At 38.0% G+C, this 24,120-nt stretch overlaps 1 protein-coding gene across 1 annotated transcript in view; it reads right to left on the reverse strand.

Annotated features, from left to right (window-relative positions):
- Window positions 1–22,466, reverse strand: part of Grb14 (growth factor receptor bound protein 14) — a 137,848-nt gene extending 115,382 nt beyond the window's left edge. The window contains exons 1-2 of the mRNA XM_004835843.4: window positions 22,134–22,466; window positions 20,779–20,911 (exon numbers count right to left, since the gene is read on the reverse strand). Of these exons, the coding sequence (XP_004835900.1) occupies window positions 20,779–20,911; window positions 22,134–22,306 (306 nt within the window). The 5' untranslated portion in view covers window positions 22,307–22,466. The remainder of the gene's footprint in view (window positions 1–20,778; window positions 20,912–22,133) is intronic.
- Window positions 22,467–24,120: the final 1,654 nt, after the last annotated feature.

Here is a 24,120-nt window from a genome sequence, read left to right on the forward strand (position 1 = left end):
CACAATTCTTACAACTAAGAAATCCAACCTACAAGAGATGCTAGCTAGAGCTACTGTTCATTACATAATGTGAAAAACTGAAAAGAAATGAGTATTAAATACATGTTTAAAATGTTTTTATTCAAATAATTAAGTTATAATAATTCCAGTCCTTTTTAAATAGATCATTTGTTTCGACAAATGATATTTCTCTAATAATCTGAAATGAAATGGATTAATAATAATACAATCTAGAATAATTCATGCTAAAACAATCAGGTCAGAGATTCCTGGTGTCATTTAAACCATGCCCCCTCTGCAGTATGTACTTGGAACTATCCAGACAAAAATATGTTTAAATAGCACGCCCTCTAAAAGTTATGGTGCAATGACAGTTCTTATTGCCATAGAAGTTATTTATTAAACAATAACTACACTTCAATTTTAAAGGTAATGCAACTGAAAATTTTAAAAACATCCAATCAGTTTTTAGATGAAGTAAACAGATTTAGGGACATGTTATACTTTAGAAAATATTATAAAATCACAAATATGTATAAACCATGAGTATGTACAAGTAACATCTCCAACTGAAAGAATGGAAAAATGCCCAGTTGTTCCTCTGAGGTGGAAATATTGTTATTCCAAAGCCTTGATTCAATCAGATTATACCAGGTCTTTTTCAAAAGTGGTCTACAGTCAAGCCGCATTCAAATTACAAGACTCTGGCAAGTGCTTGTTACAATTTCTAATACTTTAACCTATAGAAATAAGACTTTTCAGGGATGAGACTCAGGAATTTGCATTTATATCAAATACTTTAGGCCTGTGATATTCCCACAAAGGTTTGAAAACTGCCACCCTAAAGTATTATATATAAAGCTACTGTATTAATAGTAAAGGATGATTATACTATAAGGAAGGGAGTTAAATTATTTTATTTAATGGTATTTAATTCGATCTGTAAATATTTAAATCACTTTTTTATTCCATGCTTTAAAAACTAGTATTTTCTGCACTCATATCTATAGCCCCACGCTAATTCTAACAATGAGTAGGGCCGGGGATTTAGCTCAGTGGTTCCGCTGCCTGCCTCGATAGCACAAGGACCTGAGTTCGATCCCCGGTATCAAAAAAAAAAGAACAAAAAAAAAAAACAATGAGCATTTGACTTGCTAATGGTAACCATATAATGGCAGGACAGTCCAATGCCAAATCTCTGTCCCGGGAAGGGAGGGTAAGTGTTGAAAAAATACATTCTTCTCCCCTTCATCTACTTTGTTCAACTGTTCGCTAAGCCATCAGGCAGGATTTTTACTGACTTAAATTTCAATTAAATCTCAGGCAAGGATCTATTGATTAATTTAACACCCCAGACTACAGCTAAGCCCTTTTACCTAGAATTAATCCTGATACTAGAACAATCCAATTTCCCTAGTATGATTTGAAAATCATTCAAAATTCCTACAAATTAAAAAATAAAAAAGGCTTCTGAAATAATAATAAAAAGAATTTTTCATATTTTATGAAGGTAGTTCCCCAATACCATAGGAAACTATTGGAGTAGGAGATCAGAACATACTGAGGTTGAGTTAAATGTGTAGGTTAAAGTATGATTTCACTATTGTCACAACCCATGTTTCACTACTTAAGCATCTACAATACTGGCAATACAGAGAAGTTCTTTTTTATGTAATTCTATTTTTAAATACAGTTCTACCTATCAATTTCATGTTAGACATTCAGGGCTGGGATTTAAACCTGAAAATCCAGGTTTCAGTTCTAACCCTGTCAGGCATTAACTCTATGAATTAACCCTTGATCTTTGATCCTAATTTTTTTCACTTGTAAAACTAGGATAAAGCTAAGTATTCTACTTACTATATTCAGATGTTAAAAGGATAAAATGACAACATACATGAAACTGTCTTCAGAATACCATCATCCCTAACATAAAGGCATAATATATGTACTTCATGGACAATTATAAAAGTTGTCACATTGCTTTAAAATTGTAGAGACCCCACCCACACAATTCAGTATATAAACACAGTTTGGATGGTCCATTTTTCTCAAAAAAGTGAAAAACATATCAGATTTAAATTTTGTATAGTTATGATAATTTTATATATCTATAAGAAAAGGATCCAAGATCAAGCTATTAATGAGACAATGGAACCTTTGGACAAATCTAAAACTGATTCTCTATCAGGCCCCTTGGTTATACCATGTAAGAGAAATATCTCAGCAAAGCCTACCTCTAGAAGTCTACTCTGCAATACTATCCACAGTATGGATCTATTTTTTAAAAATCTTTTCTGTTTGTCTTTAAAACATTTTTTAAATAAAAGAAGAAAAGGAAGGAAGAAAATAAGGGAGAAAGGCCCAGAGGCTGCAAATATCATTAATATAAAGCAGTCTGAGTTCAGATCCTGCCTCTGCCTCTTCCTATCTTCATAATTCTAATCAAACCATATAATAATATAGCCTTTCTTTTCCTTCTTGAATGAAAACAATATTGTAATCTATATCTAAATGCGGATGATAGGAAGCAGGAGGGGACAATTACTATAATGACATAATAAAATTCAACAATACTTTGAAATGCTGGAATAAGGTTCAAAATAGATTTAAATAGAGATGGAGTAGAATTTTCCAATTAAATTTTTCCTGATAGTGATACACAAACTTAGTTTACATGTGCTTTCTATAAAAAGCATTTACACAGGGATTTATTGACCATAAGCAAAATGAGTTCATTACCACTGAAAACTAAAAAGATTATAAATGGATGATCATCTATCACATAGTTTACAAACAATCTTACTCTGGCTGGGTAAGAGTGTTATTTGAAGCTTCTGTTCATTCATCAAGTATTATAGGAGAACTACTATATGCCAGGCACAATGTTAGAGTCCAACAAACGCATTGATGTCCAAGGTACATATGATTCCTGCTGCCCCCACAAAGTTTCCTGTATTCTCTATCACTAACAAGTGAACAGACTGATAATACAATGTAAAGACCTAGTAGACTGTTTCTAGGAAGGGCACCTAATGCAGATCTAGTAGGGGAGAGAGGACTCTCAGCTGACTCTACAAAAAGCCCTACCTAAAACTAGCTATTTAAAGATTAAGAAGAAAGATGCAGGAAGACCAATCATCTATCTCATACAAAGCCTTGAGTGTCACTGTCAGGTAAGACAAAAAACAGCAGAAAACTAAAAGTTCAGTGTGGTCAATGGACAGAGTATAGGAAGAAATGGATAGAAACAGGATTACAAAGACAGTCTCAAGTGTCCTCTTAAAGTCAATACAGCATGTGAAGAGATAGGGGACCCATGGAATGGTTTTAAAAGAAGACTGACAGTGAGATTTGCCATCTAAAACTATCATTTCCATTTTTAAAGGTCATGATCAAAGCATTTGTCATTGTTATTTGGGGCAGGATTGCTTTTGTTTTATTTTGTTGTTTGGGTTTTTGTCAGATGGGGTCTCACTGTGTTGCCCAGATTGGTCTTGAACTTGTGAATTCCAGTGATCCTCCCACCTCATTTCATTGGTAGCTACAACTGCAAGCATGGACTCCCATACACGCCTAAAAGAAATTTCTAAAATCTTTGGGAAATAAATAGTTTTTACTTTAATAAATAGTGCTAGTATGAGTGGATGTTCACTTGAAAAAAATTAGATTGTTATCATATATAAAAATTGATCATGCTTTTAAATACCCAAATGTGAGAAGAAAAATGTTAAAATGGCTAATAAAAATATATTCCTGACATGGAGGAGAAAAAAATTAAAAGTGAATTTAACTGTATTAAAATTATAATGTTTCATAAGAGACACTGTAAACAAAGGCAAGTCAAAATTGCTGAGAAAATATAATTGCAATGTTATAGTTGCCAGAAGACTACATACCACACAGAGCACTCTTAATCATTTTATAGAGACAAATGACATAGAAAAATATAGACAACTCGAAAAGAAGAGAAATGGCTGGCCAGAAGCAAAAGAAAAGATGTTCAACCTTACCAGTAACCAAGGTAATGCAAATTAGCACAGTTACTAAATTTCACTACATTCACCACATTGGCAAAAATTTTAAATTCTGAAAATACCAGCTGTTGATCTGAAAGTGTAGAAATAAGAAACACATATAAGCTGGTGGGTACAACTACTTTGGAGAGGAATTTGGCAGTATCTAGTAAAACTGAGCAGGCACCTGCTATACAGCCAAGCAATTCCATTCCTAAATTCATACAGTAGAGAAATGCCTGCACAGAGACACTGGGATGTACACTACAGTGTGGGCTGTTACGATGAGAACTTTCTTCCTTGGAGACATAATTAATAAATGAGACAATAAAATGTAATGAAAATAAACAAGATCTACATTCACTAATATGTTTAACAAAAATGTTCAAGGAAAACAGTAAGTTGCATACATAGATATATAAACATCTTTTATATGATCATTAAAACACATTATAGTGCCATGTGTGTAAAAGCATAAAAAAGAAGGAAGGACACTTGCCAACCTCAGAACTGTAATTCTCCCATAGTAGGAAGGAGAAACAAGAGTGAGAATAAAAGCATAAAGAGGGTGAAACCATGTACTGTATGAACAGTCTCTTATTACTTAAAAAGAAAATATAGTTATATCTACACAGTTTTGAAATTATTTCATGATAAAGAAGCACTTTATTACACATTACAACAGTGGTCAACTTTAAAAACAGGCAAATGGATGCACCTGGAAAATATAATCTGAAGTGAAATAAATCAGACATACGCACTTAAATACTGCATAGTTTCTCTCATTTGAATAATACAAAGTACAAATAAAGAGCAAAATAAAAGACTGACAAAAGGAAACTAGAGATAGATCTTTTGCAAATGGGAAGGGATCCAAGAGACCAAGGGTGAGTGAAGGGGGTGAGAGAAAGGGGAATGTAAAAAGATGCAAGATGTATCATGTACATGTACCAAATACCCACAGGGTAATCACAGTTGTCACAAACATGAACTTAAAAAATAATAATAATAATAATAATGAAAATGGAGAAAGGAGATCTAGAGGGAGGTGGGTGAGGAGAAGGGTGATAAAAAGAATCAAGATGTATTATGTACATGTACCTCCTCCCTAAGATGAACACAAACTTCATGTACTACAAATATGTACTAATAAAATAAAATTTTAAAAACAGGCAACGTAAAAGAAATCGGACACAAACGGTCACAAATTTTGTGAGACCATCTTTATGAAATATCCTGAATAAGTAAATCCATAGAGACAAAATGCAGGTTAGTGATTGTCAGGGACCAAGAGAAAGGGGAAGTCAGAGGGAAAGAGTGTCTGTTCAGTGGACACAAGGTTTATTTGGAGGTGATGAAAATGTTCTGAAACAAGATAAGTGTGATGATGACACAACCCTGTGAATGTATTAAATGCCAGAGAATTGTAAACTTTTCAATGGCTAGTTTTGTGTTTTATGAACTTTACCTCTTCAACAAAAAATATTTTAAAAATATTACACTTCTAGGCACAGAAGAGTAAAAACAGAGAAACTGGTAAGGAGGGCCTGAAAGTAGTTATGAAAGAAATGATTTGGCCTGAACCGCTACAATGGCAGAGAGCTGATAAAAAGTGGACAAATCCAAGAGTTATCTTTCCAAAAAGACTCAGTAACTTAATAATCAACTGGACTGGGTGAAAGTGAGGAACAGAAAGAAGCCAAAGATAAGATAGCTGATTTTCTAATACAGATAGACAGCATTCTATTCCCAGTGAATGGAACCACAGGAGAAGGAGAAAGTTTAAGAGGAAAAGTATTAATTCAGCTTGGTACATTCCAACTTCAAGATGACAATGAGCTGTATAAGTGAATATAACTGGCAGGTAGCCTGGGATAAAGATCTAACCTAGCCTTACAGAACTGAATTGAGGTCATGGCAGTAGATGAGATCACTCTTGCGGTAAGACGACAAGAAGTTCCATGACAAAATCGTAAAGTACACCAACACTGAATTCTACAACAGAGACTTTTAAGAGGCAGAAGTCAAGAAAGTGTTTCAAGAAGCAAAGAGTAGTCAAAAGTATACAAAACTGAAAAGACATCAAAATGAGGACTGAGAAGTAGGCCTTCAGGAATAAAGTGGTCCTCAGAGACTTTGAGAAGAACAATTCCGAGCCACTCTGCAGGAAAGGAGAGTAGAAAACACTCTTCAAAAATGCTCAAAAACCTAATCGCCTCAATTTTAATGATATTTTTTACCAGTGAAGCAGAGATGCTCTAGAAAGAAAGAACTTTGGCTAAGAAGTGAGAAGACAGAGGTGATAAACAACTCTCCTGCGGGTTACAAAGAGACACTTCTCACAGAACTGAAAGCTACACTAGTACTTCTCAAATGTGTCTACCAGAACCACCCAAAATGGAAAAAAAGTAATTGTATAACCCTTGCCATCTCAAGGTGGGAAATAACCTTAAGATATTTAATTTGTTTGTAAACATTCATGTAAATTGTGATTCTACTCAAATACAAGTGTTTATCTTAATATGAAAATGTTTTTCTCATTTTTTCAATTAAAACTAATGTTCCCAAAAAATGTCCCAGTTTACCATACAACTTCTCCTATGGCCCTCTCATAATCCTCACACATATGAAGTACATATCTCCCACTTTGAGAAATATGGAGGAGGTTCTTCATGACTTCCCCTGAAAATCTTCAGAAAGCAGGGAACAAAGCACAAGACCCATAAACTGTTATGTGAACAGTAAACATTCCTCCTTTTCATTTTTCTTAAAACTTTCAAAATATGTTCCTGATATCCTAGAATTTGGTGGCTAAATCTGTGTTGAAGAGAATTTAGGCTTTTTCTTCATTTTTCTCAATGGAAGGGTCGTAACTTATTAAGTACTCTATACATGGAGCTTGACCGAAATATTTTTGTCTGAACCTCTCCCATATCTTTCCCAAGGTACAGACATGGTTTTGTAAAGGGGCCCTTATGCTTTTGGGACAAAGGCGGGTTCAGCCTAAATGAGGTCATTAAAACAAAACATCAAGTTTCCAGGGCCCTAAGATTCCAAGCCAATGACCTACAGAGTGTTCCAGCTGATCTTAATTTCCTTGGCACAGCATAGTCAGAGTACTGTAATATAATGCAAAATGGCTCTAAAGAGAAACCAGATACTGGCCACAGTCTTGCCAATACACAGTTAAATAATACCAAAGTAGCCCTTTCATCTGAACATCTGAATACTGTCACACACACACACACACACACACACACACACACACACACACACACACATTCTTCCCAAGAATGACAGTAATCTTCCACTGTGAATGTGGGCTGATTGAAAAACTTTCACTGAACTCAGTCTATAAAGTATATGTGTTTTTTTTTAACTGCCATACCTGAACTGGCAAGACTGAAAACGCTTACAAGGAGACCAGAAAGACAAAGAACAGAACTTATTCTGAGCAAGGGTAATCCAAATTTAGAATGTGCTTATACTGGTAAAACAATATTCAAATGTTTATCCTGACCGAGATCACTTTAACATCCAACAATATCAGATCCCTCCCAAAATATAACCTAAATTTCACCTTTCTAAGTTTCTTTACAAATTTCATATAATTTACCTTAAAGTATCATATGCTCCCAAATATTCTCTCATTCATCCCCTTAGTAATAAATACTTCTCTGCTCCTTCCCCATTCATGTAGTCATTCATTCAGTAAAAATTTACTAAGAGTCTGTTAAGTATTAGGCATTGCTTATCTGGTGGAGATTGAGTAAATAAAACATAACAAATTCAAATTCCTGCCTTCGCTTATGCTCTAGTGGGAAAATAGAGTAAACAAGTAAACACATATGTAAGTGAACTATTAATGTCAAAGGACAGTAAGTGTTACAGAGGAAAATTAAGGTGGGTAAATGCTATAATTTGGATCCCAAAGAGTCCACGTATTAAAAGCTTTGCTCCCAGCCCATGTTGCTCCTGAGGAGTGCTGGAATCTTTCAGAGCCAGGGCCCAGTGAAAGGAAGCTAGCTTATGGAAAGCATGTCCTTCAAAGGCATATTGTACCCTGGCCCTCTATATCTATCTGTCTATCTCTATTTCTCCCCTCTTTCCCCTCTCCCCACCTTCCCAGTCTTAGAGGTAAGCATTTATACACTCCCCACCATGAAGCACAACCTTAGCAGAGGCTCAAAAAGACATGAGGCCAATCAACATAGACCAAAAGTTCCAAAACTGTGAGTTAAAAGAAGTCATTCCTCTTTTAAGTTGATTATCTTAGGTGTCCTTTCACAGCAATGGAAAGCTCACTAACACAGTAAAGGAGAAGAGGAAGTGCAGAGATCATGAAGAATAATGTCAATCTTTGAGCTCCATCCGAGCTAAAATCATCTTTAATTGTTTATCAACCAGTAAGTCAATTAGGGCCTCCTATAATTGAAAACAACAACTTGAAAACTACGGAACTTGAAAAAGGCTGTTACCCAGATTTATTTGTTTTCTCAATTTCTGTAGACTCCTTCAACAAAGCTTTACCATTACTGATTCACTGCTTTTTTACTTAAATGTACTTTGTTCAAATTAACACATTTTGAAAAATCTGGAGAAAATGTGTTGATTTTAGCACTTGGTCAAACCAACTTACAAGTCACATGATTTCTTTCCCACTTATTTTTCATAAAGAGCTTTTGTCTTATGTTTTAAATATATTTTATCAAAAGTTTTAAGGCTTTAGGCTGTTTGTTCTATTTAAGAAAATGTCAAGCTGAAAAAACATAACTGAATAAGGAGAGAGGAACCCTTCTCCACTGTTGGTGGGAGTGCAGACTGGTGCAACTACTGTGGAAATCAGTATGGAGATGCCTCAAAGAACTAGGATTAGAGGTCCCATTTGACCCAGCTATTCCCCTGCTGGGGATCTTCCCCAAAGAATTAAAAGAATCATACCACAGGGCCGGGGATTTAGCTCAGTGGTTCCGCCGCCTGCCTCGCAAGTGGAAGGACCCAAGTTCGATCCCCGGTAGCCAAAAAAAAAAAAAAAGAATCATACCACAGTGATATATGCACACCCATGTTTATAGCGGCACAGTTTGTAATAGCTAAAGCTTGGAAACAGCCCAAGTACCCATCAATTGGAGACTGGATAAAGAAGATGTGGGTTTTCTATAAAATGGAGTACTACTCAGCCATAAAGAATGACAAACCAGAGACATTTATAGCTAAATGGATGCACATTGAGGCCATACTCTTAAGTGAAATAAATAGGACACACATGTGTAAATACCAAATAGTTTCTCTGGTGTGAGAAACTGAAAGTGTAAATAAGGATTAAAATGATTAAAATGAATAAGTGATAATTTGAAATAGGAAGAAAGGTCCAAAGGGTTAGGGAAAGTGGAAGGGGAAGGGGAAAGGAAAGAAGAGAAAGGAAAAATCATGAGAAAAGGAAAAAATGGAAACAAAGTCTTTATAAATAGGGACGGGTAGATAGGGAATGGGGAAAAAATAAGAACCAAGATACATCATGTACAGGTACAGTACCCAATGATAAATGTAAATGTATTGTATACCTAAAATGTACCAATAAAAGAATTTAAGCAAAAAAAAAAAAAATAACTGGAAAAAGTACTCTTCATTCTCAATTAGCCAAATCAGACTCATCCTCTATCAGAGAAAATTTAACTTTACTTTTCAACTAATTACAAATGCTAATGTCATTCTGAGAAAAAGTACTAAGAACACTGAAAAAACAAATTGTGGATTATATTTTAGAAAAGAAGTAGGTAAAAGAAATCAAGATTTAAAATAATGTAGGACTAAAAGTTCTGAGAAATATGATGAAGTGCTAGGAAGTCAACAGATTTCTTTGGTAATTATGTGAGTGTACATTTCCACCTCTGGGTTTAAGCTTTGGATGTAATTAAATAAAACCAAGTATAAAATTAAACATGCCTACCTAAAATCTAGTACTGTGCTTCCCGAAAAATGAGGCTCATTTTCAGAGGATATTTCTTCTAAAATTATGCTAGAACTTATTTTCTGGCTATATCTTATGTTTGGGCAAATACTGTACTGATCATGATTTCTTAAAAGTGCTTATGTTTTTTAATGAAAGTAAGTTGTATACTCCTTTAAAAAATCAGTCCACCAACCATCATATAATTTTTTTTAAAGTGAAAAATAGTAAAATATTTTATGACAAAATAGGATGGGAACTGAGTAAATTGGAAGAAATAGTTCATAATATGATTTTCTAAAATAGATTTAACCACAATATTGAATAACACAAAGTTTGAAAGAAATTATGTACAAGTTTTATCGAATTTATCCTGAAAACTTCAGTAGCCCCAGAAACTATTTCTGTTACATTTAAAAGAATCAGCCACTAACTGCAGTAGATGGTGGCAGCCACCCAAACCTACCCAATTCAGGACTGAAACACATTTCTCCAGCTGTTAGACTATCAGCCAGGCAGTCTTGTGGCAAAGGCCTCCCTGCCTGCCATTTTACTCTGCTAAAGAGAGCTACCATATCCAAGGTCAGGCATTTCCTAGGCAGCCCAGCCCCTACGTCCTCATTCTGAACAATTCAGAGGTGCCATCCCAGCTTCAGAGTTCCTATGAGATCTGGAGGACTGTGCTGGAACTGCCCTGTGGCCTTTCTTTTCCCTGTGTCCATTCCAAGAGGTGGTACCTCCAAAAGCTCTCCCCAGGAAACTTCCTGTGGCCAAATCTATGCTCCAAGTCAGCTTCCCTGAGAACCTTGCCTGCAGCACCAACTGGCTGTCTGTAAGCACACTGTCTCTCAGCTACTGATGCATCCAATAAATATCTATTACATATAGCAGAAAATACATTGAAATGCATGGCAAAAAGCCATTTTCAGCATTCCGTGTTTCTCACTGATACACTCTTTACTTTGTTCTTAGGAAACTCTTCCTCAAGAATTATGTATTCTCTGACAACAGTCCAAACATGGAAGAATAGAAGTTAGAAAGTGAGGGCCAGAGTTTTAGCTCAATGGTTCTGCTGCCTGCCTCACAAGCGCAAGGTCCCAAGTTCGATCCCGAGTACCAAAAAAAAAAGTTAGAAAGTGAAAAATGAACATTGTCATTATTCCCACCATACCATCATATGTTTCAATAAAGACCATTTCAAACTAGCCAGAATACTCACTTCTAACCATGATTTGCCCTTATCAGAAATCGATTTAGGGCATAAAAAGACAATAATCCCTTCTGATGTGCAGCGCTTTGATTAATCATTAAAGGAAACTTTCCCTATGTGTGATTCCCTGGAGAATTACATGGCCCCAGGTAATGTACTAGGTGAAAAGGTTACTGCAAACCTAGGCAAGTTATCAGGAAGGTACGTTTTAGGCAAAAGTACATGTACAAGATGAAGATCTGGAAACTGATTCTCTTAAATCCATGAATTTGTATACCTCTTAGAAAGTCTTCATCTATGTTTAAGGAGCATAGGTCTCCTCACTTCCATCTGATGAACACTAGGCCAAATAATTTACCAATGACATACTTAGCTATTAAAACTTTTATTAGCATCTACACCGTGGTGTGCAAGAGGTAACTGATATTTTCATTAAGTTTTACTGTGTGGATTGTGTGAAACAAGCTGGAAGAAAGTACAGCAGACCATGGAGCAGTCTTTACTTACGATCACACTAAATAATAACTTATAAAGTCAGAAATGGCTACTAATTTCATTACACATGATCACAATTTTTTTTAAAAAAAAAATTTTAATAGAACTAGTAATATTTTTAAAAAAGAAGAATGTGATTAATGACAATTAGGAAAATTATATCAAAATGAAATTTTATAAAATTGGCTTTATTTATGTATTTCTTTTTTTTTTTTTCCAGTACCAAAAATCAAACTCAGAACATTGCACTTGCCAGGCAGGCATGGCATCACTGAGCTAAATCCCTGGCCCATATGTATTTCTCTTACTAGCCCATTTACTCATTCATTTTTTTCAACAAAAGAACCTAAGAATAATGAACCTAAGATAATCCACTTAGATGTAAAAAACAATAAATAATTACCCAAATACCCAAGGAAATAAACTGAAAAATTTGATAATGTAAAAAGAAAAAAAACAGACTACTTTAGATAGGCTGGTCAAAGAAAAGGCCAGCTTGATGGGATGAGCTTATGCTGAGACCTAAAGAATAAAAGAGGAGTTAGTCATTCATGTAAAGAATCAGGAAAAGGTTTCCAGGCACAGAAAACAGTCAACTCAAAGTCTTTGAAATAGAAATAAATTCACAAAAAATTGCCACATTCACAAAAAATAGGACTGTGGCTAGCTAGAGGATAATGAACACAGGATACAATGCACAGGAGATTCATGTAGAATCCTGTAGAGCAAAGTAAGAATTATAGATTTTAAACTATCAAAACACTGTCAATCAGGAGCGACATGATTCAATCTACATTTCTAAAGGTTCCTTGGAACAACTGTATGGAAAATAGAACAAGATGGCTAATGTAGATGCAACGCCATTTATGGCTTCTACAGGTGGTTCCTGTAGGTCAAAAGATAGTGCCTTAAATTAGGATTATAGCAGCATAGATGGAGAGAACCGTATAGATCCAAGTCTGTTTGGTTGAATGATGTAGCAGTAATTAACAAGACAGAACATGGCCTCATTGGTTTTTAGATTGAACAACCAAATGAACAGCTTGAAGTTAAGCAAGAGGAGTTTGGAGAATTCAGAGATTATGACAGTGACACATCCTTTAAGCCAAGCAGAGCCAAATGCATTTTGGACCTATCTCAGCTTTGAATTTGCTTACCTAATCCCATATCCTTATTTCCAAATTTAAACACTTGGTTCTATACCTTACATGCACAGCTCAACCTGGTCCCTCCCAGATTTAACACACTGATTCTCTTTCTGATATTTAAACCTTGACTTTGATGCACTATTTTTAACTTAATCAGACCCTCCTCTCCCCATTATCTCCATGAAGGTGGCTCTGGTGCTCCTTGACCCCAAATATATTCTTAGCAAAAGAGGTGTGATGTTCATATAGGAATATCTGAATGGAAGTTGAGAAGAAACTTCTTGAGTCGTAAGACCAAAGAAACCTTCTGTCACTCTTGTAGCTATTGTAGGAGAGTCTTAAGTACTTTGAGAGTCATCAGAATAATCAACTGCTCTGAGAAAAGAGTAACATTATAGAGCTCTAAGAAGACCCAGAAACATGGAGGCATTGGCCTGTTATCTTATTACTCAGCAGCAATATGGCAATATTAAAAACTAGGTTTGCTAATTCCCAGTCCAGTATCTTTCAGTCACATCATACTGACTCACATCTTCCATAGATACAGTATTAAAAGTGGTGTAAAGGATGTTGTAAGCATACTATTCTTTGAAGCTTTTATGGATTTAAAAAACTGACTGGCCTGGCAACCTAACCACCACATCTATGGGAAAATGTATGTGAATAATTTATTAATGACCTTTTGGACTACAAGCATATGTACACAAGAATATTAACCCCATTTGAGTTTATTTTCTTGGTAGTTTTGAAAAATATTAAATGTGCAGGTCAAAAGGAAGGACAAGTGCTAAAGACTCTCTCATATCAGTTCTTTCATTTCTCTTCTAAATTCACTGTGAACCCTTCCCTCTACTCTTTTATTGTGGCAAAGGCTTAGGGCCACTTTCTAGTGTCTCCCTTGAGCTGCCCGTCACTTAAAGTGCAGAAAACACAATTCCCAAGTCATTTATCTCCACTGAAATACACATAGAATTTACAGAATAGAATTTATTACTGTTCCATATGAGATGACATTTTTCAAAGCAATATCCACAAGACTGCAGAAATCTTTTCTTACATTAAGATTCACATTTATATTGAAATATGAGTGACTATAATTCTTCCGCTCTTGATAGAACACAGTATATGCCCATAGGGAAAACCAAAACAGAAGCTGGGCTTTCAAAAAGTGAAAAATAAGGACTGGGGATTTAGCTCAGTGGTTTCGCCGCCTGCTGCACAAGCGCAAGGACCTGAGTTTGATCCCCGATACCAAAAAAAAAAAAATTATTTGGGCTGGGGATTTACCTCAGTGGTTCCACCACCGCCTGCTCTGCAAGCACAAGGACCTGAGTTCGATCCCCGGTACCAAAAAAAAAAAAAAAATGTTAAAAATAAAACCACACTGAACATAAGGATACAATGGCAAATGTATCCTGAGAATTAACCAAAACTTGGAGGTAACCTTCAAAGTGGAAATAAAAGCCTGACCGAAAAAAGATCTTCTATGATTTAAGTTTTAAAATAGGAAGAGACAGCTATTTTCTCCTACAAATGAAGGTAACCAAGCATGAAGTGGAAAGGATCCTGAGATGGTAGCCCCGATCATCAGAGGCTAAGGGATCTCACTAAGACATACCCTTAAGACAATTACCAGGATAGCTGACCATTGCTGAAGGGTGGCATTTACTTTCTAGTAAATATGCCTCCTGTAAACTAAGTGAATGGAAGTAAAGGAACTGGACACTAAGAAGTAGGCAGGCTGTCAAACAAACCCATCAGTGGGTCATCATACATAAACATATTGACAAGAATTAGTTTTTGAGCCCTCTTGGTTTGTTAGAACTCTTAAATCCCAGGGCACTAGCTGTCCATGGTTTCTTCCTCCCTCTATATGCCACATGTAATAAACTTGTACCTCCTTGCAGAACCCCCAAACCCCTGCTGAGTGAATGGTGATCTAGATCCCTCTGTCCTCTTGGCCACAGCAGCGTGGTAAGAGCTGAATATACCAAGCTATTATCTCTCTCCAGATATAGACTCCAGTCAGTGACCAAATACAGAACACTAAGAGAAAACTTCAGGGGTGGCCACTGACAAGCAAGACTGCTGAGAAATGTCAGAAAGCCAAGTGTATTTGCAAGGAGAAGCAGAGAATATGTGGTATGCATGTGGGAGAACAAAAGAGAGAAAGCAGAGAGAAAGCACTTGTCTTGATTTTTGCTGACTTCCTAGTTCTCAATTCCAGTCTCTCTTGAGACACTGAACTTTTGGCCTTTGGGTACTAAAACATAACCTTGTAGGCTAGTTCATTCAAGGCTCTATTTCCTCCAAGTACAATAATCAATAGATCGCTAAAATATCAGCTAAAGTCCATCTGCAGTACTCCAACCTATACTCAACAACAGTAAATGAATTTTTCCAGTTTTGAAAGGTCACAGTGACAGAGCCTGAAAGTGGTAGAGAACAAGGGTAGCACGGATTTTGTACATATGACAAAGAGAAAAATGTACAAAAGTCAAATACCTCTGTCCTTTCCTAGACATTATTATTCAGTGGGTCAAGAGCTCCAAACATTCTGAGGAAGGTGGTTTAGGGACCACACTTTGAAAAGCACTGCTCTAAAGCTCATTTTAACACTGCTACAAAGATCTGTGTATTTTTCAATCCTTCTCAAAAAAAAAAAAAAAAGATACTTATCAAATGCCAGCATTCAAAAGTAGCAAACTGTTGTTAAAAAGATAGATTTGTTTGGAATCCTAATAGGAACAAGTAATATTTCTATTGTTCTTTCTGCATATATATTTGCATTTTATTTCACATTAAATGGGATTTTATAAAACAACTTGGAGGGCCTAAATGCAATTTATGATGTCCTTTCCATCTGAAAATGAATTCAAAGTTCCAAAGAGCTAATTTGCAGACTTTGAAACATAACCAGTTTGTAATATGAGGATTTCATGTGCCATTCCAACTGAGAAAATTTGATTATGAATGGTTTTAGATGATATCAAGGAATTATTGTTATTCTTGTTAGGGAATAATGGCATTTGGATTATATTTTTAAAATGCAGTTTTCAGAGATGCATATAAAACTAGACCGGCTTGCAATGAGAGGATGTCTAGGATTTACTTAAAATACTTCAACAAAGAAAATATAAATTTGAAACAGGAATAGATGAAATAAATGAGGTAAAAATTAATAACTACCAAGATTAGAAAATTCAGAGTATAGGAATAAACTTTCTTCCTTTCTACTTTAAGGTACATGAATATGAGAGTCCAGTTAATGTGGCAGCCACACAAGATTCCTTTTGGACCACACATACAGGCTCAGCACACACAAACTGAGTTAATTACTGATATCACAAAGGAATGACATAAGAGGCCTTTGAATTTGGAAATAGAGATATATTTATCCTTTGAAAGCCCTTGGCACACTAGAGGAAACAGAAATCAAAGGCAGAACATATGGAAAACTAATTTCTTAATTATTTGAAAGACATTATTTTTCTGAGATCTACAAGGAAGGCTACATCACTACAGAATAGACATGAAACAGTGGTGTGAAGAAAAGCACAGACAGACCTGGTATTCTTTTGATTTCCTTTCATTTGAACTTTGGGAGCATGAGCAAATCACTTCCAATTTTTGCACATTCATTTTTAAATCTTAAAATGTGGATGACGGACATATTTGCTATTTCTTTGGTCTCGTGAGATAATAACCAATGGACTGTGGGCTACATATAAAAGCTGGTTATGAATGATACTAATAAATATTACCTTCATATTACCAATTATTTGACTGATTTTTTTCATAGCAATTTTATGGAGATTGATACTAGAGGAAAAAAATATAAGGAGAATATTCAGGGGAAAACAGAGAGAGAAATTCCAGATCCTTAGAGGAATATTCACAAATAGCATTTGTCACTCCTGCTTTTCTTGTATAATGGTTAGAGTTTTAATTACCAACACTGGTATACATTTAATACTTATACTACTTTTACAGTCCTTGCATCTTTGGAAATTGTACATTCCTACCACTGAATGCTCAAGAAATCCAGATTTCAGGTCCTATTTGCCACCTAGCATTGCTAAGACTCAATGTGCACATTGGTATATGAAAGGAATTAGACCAGATCTCAAAAATCACTCCAAACTTATTCCATGACATAGTGTTTTGTTTTGTTTTTGGTACCAGGGATTGAACTCTGCTCCTTGCACTTGCGCAGCAGGCAGTGAAACCACCGAGCTAAATCCCTGGCCCAAATGACATAGTTTTTAATAGAGTCTAACATGTTCTCCCAGCTTAAACCACTGGTAGTTCAGAGTACCCCAGCAATGAGACATAAGAATTATGGCCCTGTTGTGAACATGTTAATCTTTAAGTTGTGCCAAGACTTTATTCTCAAATAGTTATATTATATAGTCCTGGGAAGCAATTAATCAGAACTCCTATACAAGCTGTGTCCAAGCATAAAAATTAACTAGGGGTTGACAAATCTGAGACAAGAACTGACTCGGCAGTGATGGTTAAGATCTCTTATTCTTTCCTTTTCTTCAAGTAATAAATATTCGAGTTTGTATCGGTCATTTTCTCATTGCTGGGACAAAATATTTCACACTTGCAACTTAAAAGAAGAGAGGTTTATTTTGACTGAGGGTTTTGGGAGATTCAGTCCCTGTGCTGTTGGCTCCAATGTAGAAATGGTATGGTGGAAGGGCATGGTGGAAGAAAGCTGCTCACCCTAGGGCAGCCAGGAAGCAGAGATAGAAGGGAGGAAACAGTGACAAGAATATACCCTTCCAGCTCAAGGACCCAGGGACCCACTCCCTCTTACCAGGCCCCACCTCTGAAGGGGAGACTTCTAGGAGATATTTTAGACCTAAACCATTAGAGAGTTCATTACTAAGCGATGCTTTTCCAGCACTTCTCAATCAGAAATTACAAAATAAAAGAGATTAAATTCATAATGTAAACCATTTTTTAATACATATATGTTACTTTTTTGGGCCATGCAAGTAAAGAAAGGTATACTTTAAATCTGAATTACTGGTATACACACAAAAAAAAATAGGTTTAGGATTATATGTAATCAGCATTATAAGAAGAGAGAATAAAGAATACAGATTCTCAGGGCCGGGGATTTAGCTCAGTGGTTCTGTAGCCTGCCTCACAAGCGCAGGGTCCCAAGTTCGATCCCCAGTACCAAAAAAAAAAAAGAAAAGAAGAATATAGATTCTCATTCTAGGTCTCATTATTAAAATAATAATACTGAAAGCCAACAGTGTTATATACTTTGAGACATTTCATTTGCAAAAAGAAATAAAGCATAATCTATATGTGGCTTCAATGTCCCTTGCCACTCAGGCATCATGTAGGCATATCAAATTTTTTTAAATGGTCTATAAAATGACTTTTTACTACAATTTTGAAAAGCAAATGAAATTTATTATTTCTAATCTACATTCTCTCAAAATTTCTGGCCACTTATTTTTAAATAGCAAGTAGTATTTCTTCATTTTTCCTATGAGAAGAAAAAATTCTAAAATGACTAAAATGGTTAAATACAACAAATGAAAGAGAATGAAAAGAGAAGAGATATTTCCTACAATATTTCAACCATAAGAATATTCATTAGAATAATGTATAGTGTAATCACATACAATCATTTACATCATCTCAACTGAAAGTGAGAAATAATTGGGTCAGAAATACTATTTTGTAAAAAAGGATATGTGTGTCACAAAGATATGGAGCTTGGGGAAATTACTGACAGTCATTTATTTTCAAACCCTCACTCATTCCAAAGCACTGAACGTGGACAAAGGAATAAAAACATAAGGCTCAGTTTTAACTGCAAAGTCTAAGTAGGGGAAAAAAGAAATGGAAAAGATTGCAAATGGACCTTGCTCCTTCACAACACTGAGATACCCTTCCCTTCATATACACCCAAACTCATGGCCCTAAGAAGAGATTGGCAAGATGGACCCTGCTAAGGTGCAGCACTCCTTTGGGATGGGTCCCCTAGAATCAGGCCAGGACTGCGTGGGCGCAGTGACCTCTGGCCTGGTGGACACAGCACACAAGGCCAGAGCAGGGACCCTACTGGAGTCAGTAACAACGCATCATCCTTTTCCTATTTGCTAAACCTGACCTGAAGAAAAGAAAGTTGTCATTTCCTAAAATGTCTCACTGTCATCTGATGACTATGCACACTCAGACTCCTAGAGCACATACTATCTTGACCCTGATACTCACCCCTTCTCCCTCCTGCCCTCCTGGTCTGTTTCCATTGTGTTAACGTAACAACACCTAGTCTAGCCTAGTTTTCCATTCGAAACAAACCTTGCCAATCAACACATCTCTTCTTAGGCTTGGCATGCTGTTTTTATCCACAAAATTAAAATGACAGCCGGTACAGACTTCTTGCTATTCCCTTCCTCTGTTCAACCACTACCCCTCCCCTACCCCAAATCAAACCCTACTTTGGTAAATACCTCTCAGGTGTCAATTTTGTTTAGATAGATGCCTTAGGTGGTCTAGAATGGTATGCAGACCCTGCATAATTATGAAAATTACCTTCAATTCCGCCGATATCCTGTCATCATCAGACATTTCCTTTTTTCATTCAGTAACAGGGACTATGAAGAATCAATTTTTCCCACTGCCATGGCACACAGTCAAATCTATCCCTCCTTCCATCTTATATGCTCACCCAAAACATGGATTCTCAAAGGGCTTGGATGTTTCAGTGGAACTGTTTATAACTTGAGATCTGACTTTAAATCTCATCTTGATAACAAAGCATTCAAGAGTTCCCTCTTTGTCTGTCTTCCCAATGGAAATTGCAGTCCAAATCCCTGCAGCCCTTAAAGTATATATACCAGGCTCCATCAAAACGCATTTCATGTTTCCATTGTTGCTATATATTGTCAAGAATTCATCTGCTTCCTAGTGTATTTTCCTCCATTCCTAAAAGTATAAACATACATCTTTGAACCCATCAGAGATAATAAACACACAAAAGAGGGAAAGAGCACAATAGATGGAAAAAAATCACCAATTATCTTTTCCTATCTCTGATGATTATCCCTCTCCTTACTAGGAGTATCTGGCTGCTTAATTTTATTGCTTCTATCCTTGTACGAACAGGTACATTTTGTCAAGTGAATATTGTCTGTTTTGCATGTTCAAAACTGTAAGCAATTATATGACAAGATGTTTATTCTAGGATACACTGATTTTTTTTCTCAAAATGTATAATCATGATGAATCCTCTCTTAGTTACTTGGTCATTACAGTGTAATTTGCATAAGTCAGTCTCAAACCAGAAACCTGAAAAGAAAGAAAAATCATAAAAATATCTTCTGTCTGTCTTCTAATCATCACTCACAAGTCATGCCTTCTACAGCCAGAGCACCCAATCACAGAATACACCCAAATGACGAAGGAAAGTTGAGCCCTAAACTCCAATTATCTTTTACCAGATTCACCACAACACTTTCCTTTAGAAAATGAAGCTGACTTAGGGTAAACATGTGTCAAAGGAGAGAAGGTATTAAAGAAACCAGACAATGCCATTCTCACCCCACTCCCACTGCCCCACCCACTTTCAATTCCTGATTTAAAATTGATAATCTATGATCACATACAACTCTCCTACATACCCAGTAAATGATAATAGCTCCCAGGCACGGTGGTTTATGCCTGTTCTCTCTTTTAACCATCTGTTCTCTCTTTCAACACTTCACAAAACCCTAACAAGTAACCTTTCCTTTAACATTCCCATTATACAGCTGAGAAAACTGAGGTCCTAAAAAGAAAGCAATCCCAAAGAACTGTGTCAGTCAACAGTTATTTTGCATAGGCCATACTAATTTTTTGCAAATATTCTAAGCTACTGGAAACCATAAAGACTATCTGGTTTTAGAATTCCTAAGACATTTGACTTAAAAAATTTAGAATGCATACCTGTTTTTTCCTTGAATTTGCTTTGGGAAACAGCCCTGCTGACAACATTGACGTAAATGGAGAACAGCATAGCTCAGGAAAAGGGTTTGGAATAGATGGCATTTCCAGAACATCAAGATCTTTCTTTTTTCTCCTACACCAAGGGAACATAGGATGCAATTTACATAAAACAGCATGTAAAATATAATTGCTGTCAGGATTAAATAGCGGTGTTAAGGCAAACACACACTACTCAGTAACAATGCTGATATTATAAAAAGTATAAAGCAAGGGGCTATGGTGTACTTTCTGCGGATCAAAATAAAATGTTAACTGATACCAATAAATCTATAACATTTCTATCTTCATTTCTTCTTCTTTTTTAACCTTTAAAAGAATCAGCAGGCATGGACACTCCATTTCCTGAACTTTTGATAATTTTCCTGAAGCAGCGATGTGAACTATTATAATTATTAGTTCAAAAATTATCCTAAGGATTTACACATTATTATGCACCCATTAAAGTGACAAAGTCTTAGAGTTACATTTTAGTGATTTCATCCCTATGGTATTTTACTAATCACTTTTGGAAGTTATGATTTATTAATTATAGCTGTGGTTCATCTCACTTCAGATTTCATTCACAATGTTGCCCACACACAGTCTGTTGATTTTCCAAGTGCTTATAGATACTAAACAGCAAGGCAGTGTTTTTAAGGAGGTAAGTTAATAGAACTTGCTAGTATAAATGTACTCTAGTCCACTGGAGAGTAATTTTAACTTCGCTAAAGTAGGAGCACTGAAAATCTGAAGAAAAAACAAGTACTATTTAAACGTATGAATATAAAGGACCACCGATTTTTGTACTATTGTAGTCTTTTTTTCTTTCCTGAAGTAGGTGCAACTCTAAAGGCACTTAGTGCTGAATGCTAAGGAGATTGAGAAACCTTTTAAAGCCTCTATTCCTTCCTGCTGAACACTGAAGACTGCTCAAATGTCAATCCAAGCTCTGCCTCTCCAGGGTCGCTGTAAGGCTATGTGGGTGGTGAACTCATCTACGCTTCGATTTTTTAAATCTATCAAACAAAAACGACTGTTTATTTTTCCAACAATGCAGGGCCAGTAAGAAGCAGCAGAGGGTGGTGAATACGGAGTTTGGCCTCCTAGTTCACACCGATGGACAGAGGCGAGAGGGGTAGAGCTCTCAATGAAGGGGTGATGCTATTTATAATAAGGCGTTGCGAGATCGCAATGTCCTGCGCCCTGTAGGAGCCAGCTCAAAGGGAATTGTCTTCGGAGACTTTCACAAACTTGGCCGGGTCCGGGCGGCCGGCTCACCCCTAGTCCGCCCCTGGCCCCGCGCCCCGCGGTCCTACCTGTGCGCAGCGCCGGCGCGGGGCGCGTCCGGAGCGGGCAGCCCGGGGGCCGGCGGCGGGTCTTGGGCGTCGCCCCTCCCCAGGGCAGCGGCGCGCACCTGGGCGGCTGGCGGCGGGTCCCTGGCAGCCGCCCTGCCCGCGGCGCTCTGCCCATCGTGCAGGGAAGTGGTCATGGTCGCCCTGCGAGGATCTCGGGCGTCATGGGCAGGCCGGCGAGAGGGAAGAAGGAGCCCGGGCGGCCTGAGCGAGGTGCCGGCTCGGCAGTCGGAGCACGGTGCTGCAGGTGCGGTGGCCTCGCCGCCCGCGCTCCCCGCCCCGGCTCAGTCGCGCGGCCCAGCAGTGTGCGAGGCGACGGGGGAGGGGAGGGAGGCGGGGCGGGCGGCGGAGCCCGGGGTGGGGGGAGGAGGGGCGGGGCGGGGAGGCGCGCGGCCCCGGGCGCTCCCGGGCGCTGTCGTCGCTCCCTGCTGCCGGCCCTGGGCCCCGGCTGCCAAGCCCTAGGTGGGTGCTCGATCCAGGCTGAGCCCCAGGTCCCGCGGCCCGCGCGCCGCCGGAGACCAGACGTAGCCGTAGCCGAGCCGCTCTCCCGCCCGGCGCCTTGAAGGTGAGCCGCCGGCAGGCAGCGCAGTTGGCAGCGCCGACCCGTGCCCCTCCAGTTCCTCCGTCCAGGGCTCTGGGCGCAAGTGACCCGGAGCCGGGCCGCCATGACAGGCCCCTCCGCGCCCGGACGCGCGAGCGAGGGGCTAGACTGGCCCCGGCCCTTCCCCTTCCCCGCGCCCCTCGGCTTCCCCTCGGCCGAGGATGGGGCGGCGGGCCGGGAGGGAGCGGGCGGTGTCGCTGTACACACTACTGGCATCTGGAGACTTCTCAGAGGTAAAACGTGAGGAAACGTGAAAGTGTCTAGAATTAGAAAGATTATTAATTTTCCTTTAATGAGCGCAACTTCCAGTTAATGACTCCCCGCTCTGTCTTTGTCATGGCCCACCCTCCCAACAGCGCCGTAAATTAAAGGTTTTCCTCATTTTACACATAAGGGAATTGAGGCCCAGAGCCAGGAAGTAAGTACCTTGCACAACTGTGCTAGTCACTAGTGCAGTCAGGCTTCCAACCCAGAGCCTCCTTCTCCAGAGCCCAGGCTTTTGAAACTGTAACTTTGTGCTCATCCTCTGAGATGTCGCAAGCCTACTCTGAGACCGTGGGAGATGCTCTGGGTCTACTCTTCCAGAAAGTGTTCCTGTCCCGGACACTGCTGAGGATTTCCACGTGTTTCACACACTCTTTGCTCTTTGACCAAATTAGGTAACATCTGTCCCTGGCATTTGTTTCATCAGGTTTTCTGAACCTCCACAACCTCTGCCCGGGGAAAGGTAAACCCTGACTCCCGAAAAAGCTGGCCACCTGCTCCCCAGTCAGCGCATCCTCCCCAAACAGGACACCACACCAACCTCTGGTGACCTCCAGGGGGCGCTAAGTTCATGAAGGAAACTTGGGGCACTCCTTGAAGGAACCAAACCATGTACTCAGAGTTTGAGGAATCCAAGTCTTCACTTCCTAATGTTAAAATTAAGGCCGAGGAGAGGGTAGGAGTTACCTGGGTCACGTGGAAGTTGTGGTCTCCGAGATGCTTTTTACGATGCAATGGCCAACCCAGGAACAAAACAGTTGGTCTCTTGAGAGATAAAATTAATATTGCTTATCATGGTGGTAGCTAACATTTATTGAGGATGCGTGCCAGGAAAATTATGATCTGAATTCTGTGTGGGTTTGGAATGAGTTTACCATAAAAGCAATCATATATTGAGGTCATTGCAGCAAAATAAAAATGAAGTATGTGTTTGCAGATAACTTGAAGAAACAAGGAAAGAATAAACTTTGGTCATTATCATTAGCTTGGCTTTATCCAAAACTCTTTTGCAGCTATTTCTCATTAGAATGATAGCTTGAGAATTCTAACAGCAGAGTTAATGGCTGAAGTATGTTCCCTCCCACG

The sequence above is a fragment of the Heterocephalus glaber genome, unplaced genomic scaffold (genome assembly GCF_053883595.1).
Source record: "Heterocephalus glaber isolate CG9 unplaced genomic scaffold, H.glaber_assembly_v1.0 deba00000347, whole genome shotgun sequence".
Lineage (NCBI taxonomy): Eukaryota > Metazoa > Chordata > Mammalia > Rodentia > Bathyergidae > Heterocephalus > Heterocephalus glaber.